At 40.6% G+C, this 14,695-nt stretch overlaps 1 protein-coding gene across 6 annotated transcripts in view; it reads left to right on the plus strand.

The window, feature by feature from the left end:
- The window catches only part of tox2 (TOX high mobility group box family member 2), a 136,465-nt gene that overhangs the window by 105,609 nt on the left and 16,161 nt on the right, over positions 1-14,695 (plus strand). For 4 of the 6 annotated variants that reach the window (XM_020483857.2, XM_020483847.2, XM_020483863.2 and 1 more), the window contains 2 exons: positions 4,150-4,389; positions 7,585-7,815. In XM_020483857.2, the coding sequence (XP_020339446.1) occupies positions 4,150-4,389; positions 7,585-7,815 (471 nt within the window). The remainder of the gene's footprint in view (positions 1-4,149; positions 4,390-7,584; positions 7,816-14,695) is intronic. The other 2 variants (XM_020483878.2, XM_031826943.1) reach the window with 1 other exon arrangement.

Consider the following 14,695-nt stretch of genomic DNA (forward strand, 5'->3'; position numbering starts at 1 on the left):
TGTGGGAACTCCTTCAAACTGTTTGGAAAGGATTCCTCATGAAGCTGGATGAGAGAATGCCAGAGTGTGCAAAGCTGTTATCAAGGGAAAGGGTGGCTACTAAAATCTAAAATATATTCAATTTGTTTAACACTTTTTCTTTGGTTACTACATGATTCCATATGTGTTATTTCATAGGTTTGATGCCTTCACTATTATTCTACAATGTAGAAAATAGTAAAAAGAAAGAAAAAACCTTGAATGAGTATCCTACAAATAAATGAAATCTATCAGCTGCAATGGGCACAATGCTTCTGCTGTTTACTTCTGCAGTGTACCTTTGCTCCCATAATTTATATTTTCTTCTGTTGGTGTTGTTTTTGAGATTGCACTGTTGAATAGATGGAGTATATTTGCTCACATTTTATCCTAGTGCAAGGTCTAGTCAATTAACCTTTGTACATTAATTTAACTAATTTCTCACAACTATTTATTTGCAATATATGAAGAGAAGAGATTATGTTTTGGTAATGAGGAATTTTAAGTCTACAGTGGCTTGCGAAAGTATTCACCCCCCTTGGCATTTTTCCTATTTTGTTTGCCTTACACCCTGGAATTAAAATAGGTTTTTGGGGCATTTGTATCATTTGATTTACACAACATGCCTACCACTTTGAAAATGCAAAATATTTTTATTGTGAAACAAACAAGAAATAAGACAAAAAACTGAAAACTTGAGCGTGCATAAAGTCAATACTTTGTAGAGCCACCTTTTGCAGCAATTACGGCTGCAAGTCTCTTGGAGTATGTCTCTATAAGCTTGGCACATCTAACCACTGGGATTTTTGCCCATTCTTCAAGGCAAAACTGCTCCAGCTCCTTCAAGTTGGATGGGTTCTGCTGGTGTACAGCAATCTTTAAGTCATACCACAGATTCTCAATTGGATTGAGGCCTGGGCTTTGACTAGGCCATTCCAAGACATTTAAATGTTTCAACTTAAACCACTCGAGTGTTGCTTTAGCAGTATGCCTGCTGGAGGGTGAACCTCCGTCCCAGTCTCAAATCTCTGGAACAGGTTTCCCTCAAGAATGTCCCTGTATTTAGAGCCATCCATCATTCCTTCTATTCTGACCAGTTTCCCAGTCCCTGCCGATGAAAAACATCCCCACAGCATGGTGTTGCCACCACCATGCTGCACTGTGGGGATGGTATCCTCGGGGTGATGAGAGGTGTTGGGTTTGCGCCAGACATAGCGTTTTCCTTGATGGCCTATAAGCTCAATTTTAGTATCATCTGACCAGAGTACCTTCTTCCATATGTTTGGGGAGTCTCCCACATGCCTTTTGGTGAACACCAAACATGTTTGCTTATTTTTTTCTGGCTACTCTTCCGTAAAGCGGCTTAAAGTGGTCCTATGGACAGATACTCCAATCTCCGCTGTGGAGCTTTGCAGCTCCTTCAGGGTTATCTTTGGTCTCTTTGTTGCCTCTCTGATTAATGTCCTCCTTGCCTGGTCCGTGAGCTTTGGTGGGTTGCCCTCTCTTGGCATGTTTGTTGTGGTGTCATATTCTTTCCATTTTTAAATAATGGATTTAATCTTGCTCTGGTGGATGTTCAAAGTTTCAGATATGTTTTTATAACCCAACCCTGATCTGTACTTCTCCACAACTTTGTCCCTGACCTGTTTGGAGAGCTCCTTGGTCTTCATAGTGCCGCTTGCTTGGTGGTACTCCTTGCTTAGTGGTGTTGCAGACTCTAGGGCCTTTCAGAATAGGTGTATATATACTGAGATCAAGTGACAGATCATGTGACACTTAGAATGCCCCACCGGTGGACTTTATTTAACTAATTACGTGACATTTGAAAGTAATGGGTTGCACTAGATATTATTTAGGGGCTTCATAGCAAAAGGGCTGAATACCTATACACATACCACTTCTACGCTTAACAAAAAAAAATGGACTATTTTGTGTATGTCCAGTACATGAAATCCAAATAAAAATCCATTTAAATTACAGGTTGTAAATGCATCAAAATAGGAAAAACTCCAAGGGGGGTGAATACTTTTGCAAGGCACTGTAGATATGTAGAATATATTCACAGTACAAACCTCCTGACATGTCTTGCTTTCCATTTGATTGATCAACTAGTCAAAACAGGGGATTCGTTTATACGATTGTATCATGTATGTGTTTTAATATTGCTATCTGGATATTGTGCCCCATATTTTACATTTGAGCACTTAGCTTTAATGAAAAAGGAACAACAATTGAAGCTAATGCTATGAAGCATGATTTAGTATATGAATAGTGGCAGAATGTATCTATACTTGATTCTAAACAAATATTATGAATTATTCACGTTTCGGTTGAAAGAGAAACGAACATGATTGATAGGAGTCCGCTATAGACCCTCTCCCCCTTGCTCCTTTAACAATATGGATTAGATGGGTAATTCCTTTTGTCCCAATAACTCCTCCACTGTTCTATAAAAACAGATATATCCCAATTGGAACTACTGAGAACCCCTCTACCTTGCCACACTGCTACTCTTCTGCTTTACTTGTCCCTTTTTTATGTTTATATGAAACATAGTTTGCTCAGATTAAAAGGGTGACGATTTCACCCAGAGGCTGTTGCTATGGAAATAGGTCTGCTGTAGCCATGATAGGCCATTCGTGTTTGATTAATTGGTTTTTCAATGCTTCTTGATTTGTGAAGACCCTTAAAGAGCAGCTCCGCCGAAAATGGAAAAATAATGGATTTTTTTTTGTTGGGGGGGCTAAAGCTATTTCACCATGTTTGAGAAGTGGAGTGATGGTGTTTTAAATTATGATTTGAGGTTGGGAGGTTCTGTTTTGGGTGGGGGAGGTTAGAGCATGGTTATTTTAAATGCAAAGGGAATGTCTTTGTTCAGGCAGCCTTTTGTTAGCAGCTGCCGAGTCAAAAAAAAAAAATCTAATGTCCTGTAAATATTCTTCGGTTTTTCAAAGCAGCCCAGAGTTCTCTACAACATTACATTACCAGTACATTTTATTCTTGGCAACCTACTGGGGCCAATTATGATTACAGAGCTGCAGAGCCTTCATCTCAGAGGCTCTACTTGTGTTTGTCAAGATCTCATAATGCTAGGGCTCCAGTAATTTGATCTTTTTAGCACAGCGCTAATGTGTAATGTATTATTTAACTCATGAATGTTTAACAGCACTAATAAATGCTAGTTCATCACTTTCTGATCTGTAAATTACCAAACATTCCTCAGTTATGCTTGCATTAAGGCCTGCTTTGGCTCGTCTATGTCCTGATAGAGTTTTTTTTTAATGCTTTTGATGTTGTTATTTTAGAAGATCTGTTAGACTACTAAGAGTGTTACTTTAATAAGAAGGGGTTATGAGGACTGTCTCTTTAATCAGTTGAAAGCGTGTATCCTCCTTTAATGCGTTAACTTCCAACAATGAACTTGGCCCACAGCTTTTTTTCTCGTTGAATGACCAACCACAGTCATTTTAGTCTATAGGCTATTATTCCATAAACATAGCTTTCAGTCTGAACCATCCTGGTACTTAGTGAACAATCTAGTAAATGTTGCCCTAATGATGCTCTACAGCGGCAAGACATCTCCCACCTCGCTTTGAAAGTCAAGTGGTTCAGCTGGTTTGGATTCTATTGGTTTGGATGGTAAATTCCAGGCAGGGACATCAGAGGGTGTTGACACAAGTCCACGGGTGGCAGTGCAGATCTCCATAAAAGAAAAACAGTTTCATGAATTCACAAGTAAGATAAAGGGACAGATACAGTCTTTGAATAATATTGGTGTGATGAATTATATGTTGTTCAAGGTCATTTGCACTGGAGGACTGCAATTGAAATTCAACACATCAAATTGTGCCTCAAAGCTCAATCAGATAAAAATGGCCCGAATAATGCCAAGTTATTGGACGAACGCATGGTGTGTATTTCAGTCGTGACCGAGGAGAATGAAGATAAGTTTGCTTCCGACCAGTCCTAAGTAGAACAGTGGGACCAGTGAACCCGGAAGGGCACACTTCCTTTCTTTGACATCCTGCCAACCGTTTGCCTTCATTAACGAAGACGTCAAGTTTTTGGGCAAATTGGGAATGTACAATTGGTAAAGTTAAGTAGTAAAGCTGGTCTTCTTCTCTCACCCAGATCCAGGAGATGACTCGCCACGACGGCTCACATTATGACCTCAGCCTTCACAACCCCCATCTGATAAACAGGTCACCTAGGATACTGTCCCACCACCCCATGAGCGCAATGTCCCAACTGAACTCTCAGGTTGGCCGGAGTGCACTTACCCATGGTTCTCCCTCACCTCCCGGAAGTAAATCAGCCACACCCTCTCCCTCGAGCTCTACACAGGAAGAGGAGATCGATTCCCACCATAAGGTACTGATGTGGCAATGCTTGTTTGATTTCGCTGAACTTAGGGAAAGTTAGGGTGTTTGGGTTGGTCCTGTTGGGTGTTGCCAGATGGAATGAACATTTTCTTTTTTACATATAATTTCTTATCAACGTGACTTACGTTGTGTAATGTGTGTACAGTATGTATGGCAGTATGACAGTGAATGTATGGCAATTATGCAACAAGCTACTCTGTGAGGTTTTAAGCACAGTGGTGTCTCGATGCAAGCATACACATTTCCAATCTCATAGGTATTGGTGATTGCTTTGTTTCATCTGTTTGGTTGCCTTCTTAGGACATGCCAATAATAGACCATCTTGTATTTTTTAGATTGGCTTCGAATCCTGGTTCAAATTTAAAGATGCATTCTGCAGAAATTGCTCTGCCATTTCCTGGTTGCTAAAATTATCATAGTTAGCCTAATTTAAGTTTATGTGAAAAAAGAAGCATATATTATTGTATTTTCAGTTGTTTGAAGCAGGTGTACCAAAAAAAAGAAAACTTAAATGACATAAAAACTAAACTTAACCATGGGAAGCATAGAAATATAGCACATCGAACAGATCTACTTCTTCTTAGACTTGAGAATGGCGGATCCAAAACTCACATTTCTATGTGAATTTGGTCACGTCCCCCCAAAAGTTACATATTGCAGCATTAAAGCAATGCACCTTTTTATTTTCCCTTTGTTGCTTGCTGTCTAAATTATTTCATTTGAAATGTTCATGTAATGTGGGATTTGCTAAGAATCCATTATCACCATGTCATCTCATTAATTTAATTTGCATATTGTTAATTGTCACGTCAAGAAAGGAAAGAACTTCTCACACCATTTACAGTTATGTTGTTTTCCCCTCAAACAATTGTGAAACAAATGTCAGATTCCCTTGTTGATTCTTTATGAATGTTTCCATATCTTGTATTATTGTTATTCGATCGGCCCTAATTTACAGAAGCTGTGTTCAGTTCATTATATTGCAGCAATGGCGACAGTAATGCATTTGGATGTCTTCGTATATAAGCCGTCTCTATAAGATGTCGTATGCAGAACTTGAGACAACATAGTGATGACCAAACAAAATCACTAGAAGCAGCAGTCTTCTATACTGTATATCACTGTCTTCCAGGGCTCTACACACCTATCAATAGATGTGTTTCTCCATTGTGGGGTAAACGTGTTGAAAAGGACAGGAAAGCTTGAAGGAGAATACGTGTGCCTCAATTCCTCTATTAGAAACGCACAACTCTTTCATTTGAAACAAGGAAACAGGAATACATACTCATTAAAGTGGCATTCGTTTAATTTATGTAAATCCATACAACAAAGCATATAGAAATGACTCACCAATCAGGGCTCTCACTGGATTTGTTTTTCCTTTACCTGGGGGATTGGTAAAGAGGAACATGAATATGTATAATTGAATCCGGGGGTTTCTATCGTCTTGTTGCACATTTATCAGCATCTGTAAGCGCACGGTTAAAGTAGCAAATGTTCTGAAAAACAATACTTTCTCCACCATACAAGTCCCCGCTGTGCATGACTGTCCATGTATGAATAAAAAACTATTACTATCTCTCCCCTATCAGAATGTAATTCCATTTGCCTCCCTCCAATTTATTCAACATCCACATCAAAGCTAGTACAAACAGATGTGATTTGGAATAGTTTTTGCTCCATTGCACAAACGTTGGAATCTATTATCTTAATGAAACTATGTGAGGAATGTACAGTTTTACTTAGTCCTGGAAGAAATGTTGCAATTGTTTTGTTTTGATAAATAATCTTTGACAATTTAAACGATGTATTGCTGACAAAGCAGCTTCAATCGGAATAGATAATAGTAAATTAGATAAGACCAGACATATGATTCTGACTCAGTTTCTGTTCATGGAGTACAATTCAAAAGAAGAGAGTATTAATAGTATCATACTTTAAATACATGTATTTGAACAAAGTTGTGTTTTTATTGTGGTTTTTTTGGTACTTTTTAGCCGTTTTTCGTGATATCCAATTGATAATTTGTCTTCTCCCATCGCTGCAACTCCCGTACGGACTCGGGAGAGTCGCAGGTCGAGAGCCATGTGTCTTCAGAAACACGACCCTGCCAAGCCGCACTGCTTCTTGACACACTGCTCACTTAACCCGGGAGCCAGCCGCACCAATATGTCGGAGGAAACACTGTGCATCTGGCGACTGTGTCAGCATGCATGCGCCCAGCCTGCCACAGGAGTCGCTAGAGCGTGATGGGACAAGGACATCCCTGCCGGCCAAACCCTCCCCTAACCCGGACGACGCTGGGCCAATTGTTTGCCTTCTCATGGGTGTCCCATTTGTGGCCGGCTGCGACACAACGGGATCGAACCCGGATCTGTAGTGACACCTCAAGCACTGCGATGCAGTGCCACTCAGGAGGCCCCAAAGTTGTTTGATTGATGTTAACAGGTTTAAATGGTTACATTGAATGTTTATGAGAATTATAAATGAAAATAAATGATGCACTGCAAATATTTGTTTTCATTTTGATTTGACTGTGGATGTCTCAATAACTAGGGATTGATTCAATTAAGCTGTCATCGAAAAACGCTCATCGCAAAAATGCACACTTTCATTAAAGTCAAACTGAGTTTTATTTTGTTTTTCGCTGCAAACGTTCTTAAACATTATTGTCTATTACCCTAGTAAGTCATACTTGCAACAAGGGCGCTAGCTATTCTTACACTTGACTGGCAACTCATATCTCTTGATGGTGGGGATGCAAACTTGTTTTAGCTGTCTGGTGGGCATCGACATGGATGAGTTGGCACACTGACTATGTCCATTGGTCTATGAGAGGCAGTGAAACTTTACCAATCTAAGGAGCCTGTGCACTGGAACGTGAAGTAGAGAAGTGGAAAGCATCTAGTCACTGTGTGCTGTTGATCTTCTCATGTAGTAAAGAAGTGTATATATAAAATGGCGGAAACAATTGGCATCACACCAAGTCTGATAGCCTACTACTCCTATCAAAAGGGAACAGTTGAAGTTTACTGCATTTCTTGTGTGTAATACATTCTCTTTGAGTGAGCGATTGTCTTATTGTAAGGAACTACAAAGTTCAATCTCCGAATAATGTTAGAAAGACATGAGGGACAAATTAATAAAGTAGAACCCTGTTGTCGTTTTTTTGATCGTCTTCCAGATCACGGGCGAGAAACGGCCATCCTCGGAGATGATGAAGCCCAAGCCCAAACCGCAGAAGAAGAAGAAGAAAAAGGACCCCAACGAGCCGAACAAGCCTGTGTCAGCCTACGCCCTCTTCTTCAGGGACACCCAGGCGGCCATTAAGGGCTCCAACCCCAACGCCACCTTCGGGGACGTGTCCAAGATAGTGGCCTCCATGTGGGATAGCCTGGGGGAGGAGGCAAAACAGGTACACATACCAATAAATACATGGGTATACACACACACCAACATACAGTGGCAAGAAAAAGTATGTGAACCCTTTGGAATTACCGGGATTTATGCATAAATTGGTCATAACATTTGATATGATCTTCATCTATCTCACAACACTAGACAAACACTGTCTGCTTAAGCTAATAACACACAAACAATTATACAACCTGTATTGTATTGTAATTCAGTCTTATGTAGCAACATTTGAAATTATGTTTTTTATATTATATAAAAGTAGAGACTCAGAGCTACAAAATGGTACAGTTGAAGTCAGAAGTTTACATACACCTTAGCCAAATATATTTAAACTCCGTTTTTCACAATTCCTGACATGTAATCATAGTAAAAATTCCCTGTCTTAGGTCAGTTAGGATCACCACTTAATTGTAAGAATTTAAAATGTCAGAATAATAGTAGAGAATGATTTATTTCAGCTTCTATTTCTTTCATCACATTCACAGTTGGTCAGAAGTTTACATACACTGAATTAGTATTTGGTAGCATTGCCTTTAAATTGTTTATCTTGGATCAAACATTTTGGGTAGCCTTCCACAAGCTTCCCACAATAAGTTGGGTGAATTTTGGCCCATTCCTCCTGACAGAGCTGGTGTAACTGAGTCAGGTTTGTAAGGCCTCCTTGCTCGCACACGCTTTTTCAGTTCTGCCCACACATTTTCTATATGATTGAGGTCAGGGCTTTGTGATGGCCACTCCAATACCTTGACTTTGTTGTCCTTAAGCTATTTTGCAACGACTTTGCTTGTGGTTCTCCATGGAATTATCGGTGGTGACCGTGTTACCTAGCCTCAGTGCAGTGGGCAGCTGGGAGGAGGTGCTCTTGTTCTCCATGGATTTATCGGTGGTGACCGTGTTACCTAGCCTCAGTGCAGTGGGCAGCTGGGAGGAGGTGCTCTTGTTCTCCATGGATTTATCGGTGGTGACCGTGTTACCTAGCCTCAGTGCAGTGGGCAGCTGGGAGGAGGTGCTCTTGTTCTCCATGGATTTATCGGTGGTGACCGTGTTACCTAGCCTCAGTGCAGTGGGCAGCTGGGAGGAGGTGCTCTTGTTCTCCATGGACTTCTTCTCCATGGACTTCTCCATGGACTTGCTTTGAAAGTCAACTTGTAAACTCACTTTTGAGAAAGTCGCCTTTGAATGTTTTGCTATCTACAGTAGGGAAGAGCTCTTCTTTGTCTACACCTATTCAGCATCGTTCACACCCTCACCCTAAGCTCTAGCACCACCCATCTCGTTTCGCTCTTGAAGCGCACACTTGACACTCTGTCCGATGATTTGTTTACCTCTGGATAACATGAAAACAGCCTAACCAGTACTGCTGGCAACAATTTCATTCCACTTTTTTGCAGACGTTTACTGACACCGACCATTTTCAACGGATGTTGTACACACGTCACATAACGTTAGCTAACGAGCCAGCCAGCCAACGTTAGCTAGTTAAACAATAAACAGTGCCAACAATGCCACAGTGCTGGGAGCTAACCAAACATGTTCAATGTTAGCTAGCTAACATTAGGCTCTAACTAGAACAGCACACAGCTCTGGGAAACTAATAATAACGTCAGCTAGGGAGCCAGCCAGCCAATAGTATCTGAAAATATAATGTTAGCTAGCTAATGCTAGACTATCTTACCTGTATACATCATTGTGCATGGACGCGTCTCGCATTTTTTACGTTCAAACGGCTCTCCTGTTAAGTTGTGACATAAGTCATGACATACATATCCTGAATTGAGTCACATTTCAAAATTAGAGCATAATAACATTCCTGATGTAATAAAATTCACTGTATCTCTATAAAACATTGACAGACATACAGTGGCTTCAGAAAGTATTCATACCCCTTGACTTATTCCACATTTTGTCTTGTTTCATCTCAGCCATCTGCACACAATACCCCATAATGACAAAGGGAAAACATGTTGCTAGACATTTTAGCAAATGTATTGAAAATGAAATATCTCATGTACGTATGTATTCACACCCCTGAGTCAATACTTCATAGAAGCACCTTTGGCGGCGGTTACAGCTTTGAGTCGTGTTGGGTGTCTGTATCAGCTTTGCACATCTGGATTTTGGGATTTTCTCCCATTCTTCCTTGCAGATTTTCTCAAGCTCTGTTAAGTTAGATGGGGAGCAGTGATGAATAGCAATCTCCAAGTCTTTCCATATACATGTATACAAGTCTGGGATTTGGGTGGGCCACTCAAGGACTTTTACATTCTTGTTCTGAAGCCATTCCAGCATTGCATTGGCTGTATGCTTGGGGTAATTGTCCTGTTGGAATGTACATTTTTGCCCAGTCTAAGGTGAACTCTGAAGAAGGTTCTCATCAAGGATTTGCCTGTATTTGGCTCCATTCATTGTTCCCTCTATCTTTACCAGTCTCCCCATCCCTGCTGCTGAAAAGCATCCCCATAGCATGATGCTGCCATCATGCTTCATGTTAGGGATGGTGTTAGACGGCTGGTGAGCTGTGCCTGGTTTTCTCCGGACAAAGCACTTTGTTTGAAGGCCCAAAAAATTGAATTTTTGACACATGAGACCACAGAATCTTTTGCATTATGCTCTAAATCTTTCACGTGCCTTTTTGCAAATTCCATGCGTGCTGCCATGTTCCTTTTTCTCAGGAGTGGCTTCCGTCTGGCCACCCTCCCATAAAGCCCAGATTGGTGAAGTGCTGTAGAGACTGTTGTCCCTCTGGCAGGTTCTCTCATCTCAGCCAAGGAACTCTGTAGTTCTGTCAAAGTGGTCATTGGGTTCTTGGTCACCTCCCTGACCAAGGTCCTTCTTGCACAGTTGCTTAGTTTGGTTGCACGGCCAGCTCTAGGAAGAGTCTGGGTACATCATTTTTCAATTTCCCAATGATGTGCTCTTGGAAACTTTTAACACTCTACAAATAGTTTTATATCCTCATCACAATTCTATCTCGGAGATCTACGGACAGTTCCTTGGACTTCATGGTATAGTTTCTGCTCTGACATGCACTGTCAACAGTGGGGCCTTACATAGACAGGTATGTTTCTTTCAAAAATGAATTGGCCACAGGTGGACTCCAATCAAGGTTTAGTGACATCCGAAGGATGATCAAAGGAAATTGGATGCACCTGAGCTCAATTTGGAGTGTCATAGCAAAGGGGTGTGACTACTTATGTAAAGGAGATATTTCAGTATTAAATTTTGAATAAATTGGCTAAATCATTATAGTGTATTGTGTGTAGAAGGGTGAGAGATAAACAATCTATTTAATCCATTTTGAATTCAGGCTGTAACACAACAAAATGTGGAATAAGTCAAATGGTATGAATACTTTCTGAAGGTACTGTATATCCATATCAGTCAAACAAAGTCTAAATGTCCAACAAAACATACAACATAAAGGTACTGTACAGGCAAGGCCAACCTTCACTTCAGATGGTTTGTTCAAGCCAGAGCCATAGAGGCCTACAGTATAACTAAGCAACAGCGCATTTACCATAATCACAATGTAGTTAAATGTAAGTAAACAGTTATCTCCCACCACAACCTCACACGTCTGTCAGAACAGAAGGACCACAGAAACTCCTGTCAAAAGAAAGACATTTCATATTCCCACAGTAATCACAGAAAACAATAGGTAAACACACAACAAACACATCTTAGTTTTGTTACGGCCATAGAGGAGTAGGCAGAATAAAGGCACATGTCAAAGAAAAAATACATCTAATTTGTAGTCACAAATATTGGTACATAGTTCACTCCAAAATCAAAGCTTGTTTTGAACTATCTTTGAATTGTGGAATATTCGGTGGGTATGATGGATGGAACAATGGGTGGTTCATGAAGTACATACTCAATGTCAATGTCATTATTACAGATTGATTACAATGGCAATGCATGTGTAGTGTAATTACAGCGAAACTACTACCCTGTATTGATTAAACTCACAACCATAGGGTTACAGGAAGGTCAAGTTTTTCAAACAAAACTTCTCTGTACATTTTCTTTGCTTTCATTTTTGCATTCCAACCCTGGAGGAAAAAGTCAAAGGGGCCAATAGTAACAGTCAAAGGGGCCAATAGTAACAAATGACTTGCTGAAATGAATGGAAAATGAGACAGTCTGATGATGCCGGTCCCAGACAAAACTCATATTTTTAGAATATCCAGTCGGGCAGGGGCCTATTGCGTGTCAAATAAAAGCACCTGTCTCTATGACAAAGTGCAGCCTGTTTGCCACCGCACACCGTATCTCACACCATAAGTGTGTTTTTCCCCAAACCTACTTTATACAGCTGGACTTTGGAGACTGGTTGTGCTTTTATTTGCAGTAAAAATTTTGCCTCCTTCACTAGGCCCTCTTCAGCATGAATCTTCATTTCACTCCTGACACCCTTGAATGTGAATTCCTCATTTCCTGTCCTTTTATTTATATCTGTTGCCTGGTGATTTGATCATGCTGAGAATACAAGATTAGCAATTGCCTCGTCCTTGAATCCGCCTCAAGGACATCTGTTCCTGAAATGTTATTGTTTGCTGGGTTCTTAACCCTCTGGTGTCCTGGCTCTTTCAACCATACATGTTGTGTTCAACACCCTGTATTATTTTTCTGAGGTCATTTTTGTCTCCAAACAAAGATTAAATAGAATAGGGGTTGTCCTTCACAGGAGGACTATCTGTAAAAATGACTGTTAAAGGGCAACTCCACCATTGCATTATAATTTGAGATGTTCTTCTACATCTAATTGTACTTGATTTTGGTTGGGCTCTTGTGTTAAATCACATTCTTTAGCCTGCAGAGGCCAAAAATCTACTCAAGATGACAATACATCATGATACAAAGTAGATGTTTACACACCTAGATTATGCACAGGGGATGACCTTCCTCTGAATGACATCATCAATTCTATTCAAAATACTTTTTCATCAGCAACAATGTATCAAATAAAATAGGCCTCCATATTGGAAGGGCCTTGGAAATGAAACTGAGAGCTATGTCTGTTCTAGACTGTTTATTTCTATACTTAAAACAGACATTTTCAGTCTTCCCCCTCAAAAAATATTTTTATCTCCCCTCTCAAACTGATGAGTGCCATTTTTTTAGTGTTTGGCTGTCATGTCAGTTCTACAGTACTGATGAGGTGTACTTTAATGTCACTGACCTTCCAGAGCCAGTATAACTAGAATGTCAACACATTCTCTTGCCGCAGACATTTTTTTTTTAACAAAGGAATGCCCTCTGTTTCCAATTACCTGTGTTAGAAAACAAGCAATTCCCTATTCAAATGAAAAGATACCAGCACTGTATCTTATTAAGTATCAGATTTACATCATAAACTATATACTTCTTTGAGTTCGGGTTCATGTTTAATTCTGTTGTACTGCATGATTTATTTTTGCCAAGTTGTCCTTGAGTGTATTAGAGGCATGTTTTTTTTCATGTTTTTTATGTTGGTAGCCTCTTTTATTCAGCTGTTTTCAGCTGTTTTCTCACATAGAGTATTTAAACCCCTGGGGTCCCTGCTTTGTTGTCTCAGATCAATCATTGAATTTGCCTTTGTTATTCCTCAAGGTGACAATGTGTTCGAGCCGCCCCCCAAATACAGAATGAAATGTTCTTCTTTTTGTGGTTTAGATTAAGATCAATCCCCAGTTTTACGTCTATAAAGGAAAGACAGTTGTAAAGGGGATAGTAGTACTTAGCTTTATTTAATTGAGTCTGTTGTGTTGTAAGTGTGATTCCGTGAAAGGTCATAAGAGAGAGAGGGAAACTGTCGTTCTGGCAAAAAAAAAACAAGCTTTCAAACAAAACGGTTCTCTGTATCTCCCTCTTTTTATCTCTCTTTCTCTCGTATTATTTCTTGATCGCTCTACCTCCTTCAATCTCCCTCTCTTTCCCCCTCCTTCTATTCCCCTCTCCTTCACTACCTCCTTCAATCTCCCTCTCTTTCCCCCTCCTTCTATTCCCCTCTCCTTCACTACCTCCTTCAATCTCCCTCTCTTTCCCCCTCCTTCTATTCCCCTCTCCTTCACTACCTCCTTCAATCTCCCTCTCTTTCCCCCTCCTTCTATTCCCCTCTCCTTCACTACCTCCTTCAATCTCCCTCTCTTTCCCCCTCCTTCTATTCCCCTCTCCTTCACTACCTCCTTCAATTCCCCCTCCCTTTTCCACCTTCTCTCTCTTTCTATTTCTCTCTCCCTCTCCCTCCCTCTACCCCACTCCCTCCCTCCATCCCTCCCTCCCTCTGTGTGAATCAGTCAGCTAGCTATAGGTGATCCCATCAATGCCTCGGCTAGACTTAAACCTGTCTCAAACCCTGACACCCCTCGTACCCACACAGGTTGTTTCTGCTTGGGTTGGGATGGGGGGGGGGGGGGTAATCGCTCAGTCGATGTCAGGAGGGGTTCGGGAGTTATTGTCTCCTATAATTAACTGGTTATCAAACAAGAACATTTCATTAAGGTACAATTACCGGCTAATTGTTGCGGGACACCCCCCCGTGTCAGGATTACGACCGCAGCATATGCTCCCTCGAAGATTTGTTATTTCTGATTCATCCCGACCTGCAGCCTCTGACGGCTTCAATTGCTAATGAATCCACTCACTTTGGAATAATTAGAGAATCCTTAGGCATGGTAATTTATTCAAAAGTATCCGTCGTCGGGCGAATCATTAGCTGTGTTAAATTAATTTGAAATTAAAGCTGCTGGGAGTACTTTGGGGTTCATTAAATCGGCAGCGCTGGCTCTATCAATATTTAAGGGGTGAGGCGTTAAGGTCGCAACTTTTAACCTGGAAATATCATCACAGTCTGTTTTTTATTTCTTGTTCTAGGAATAAGTTATGTTTACAGATTT

This window comes from Oncorhynchus kisutch, linkage group LG1 (genome assembly GCF_002021735.2).
Source record: "Oncorhynchus kisutch isolate 150728-3 linkage group LG1, Okis_V2, whole genome shotgun sequence".
NCBI lineage: Eukaryota > Metazoa > Chordata > Actinopteri > Salmoniformes > Salmonidae > Oncorhynchus > Oncorhynchus kisutch.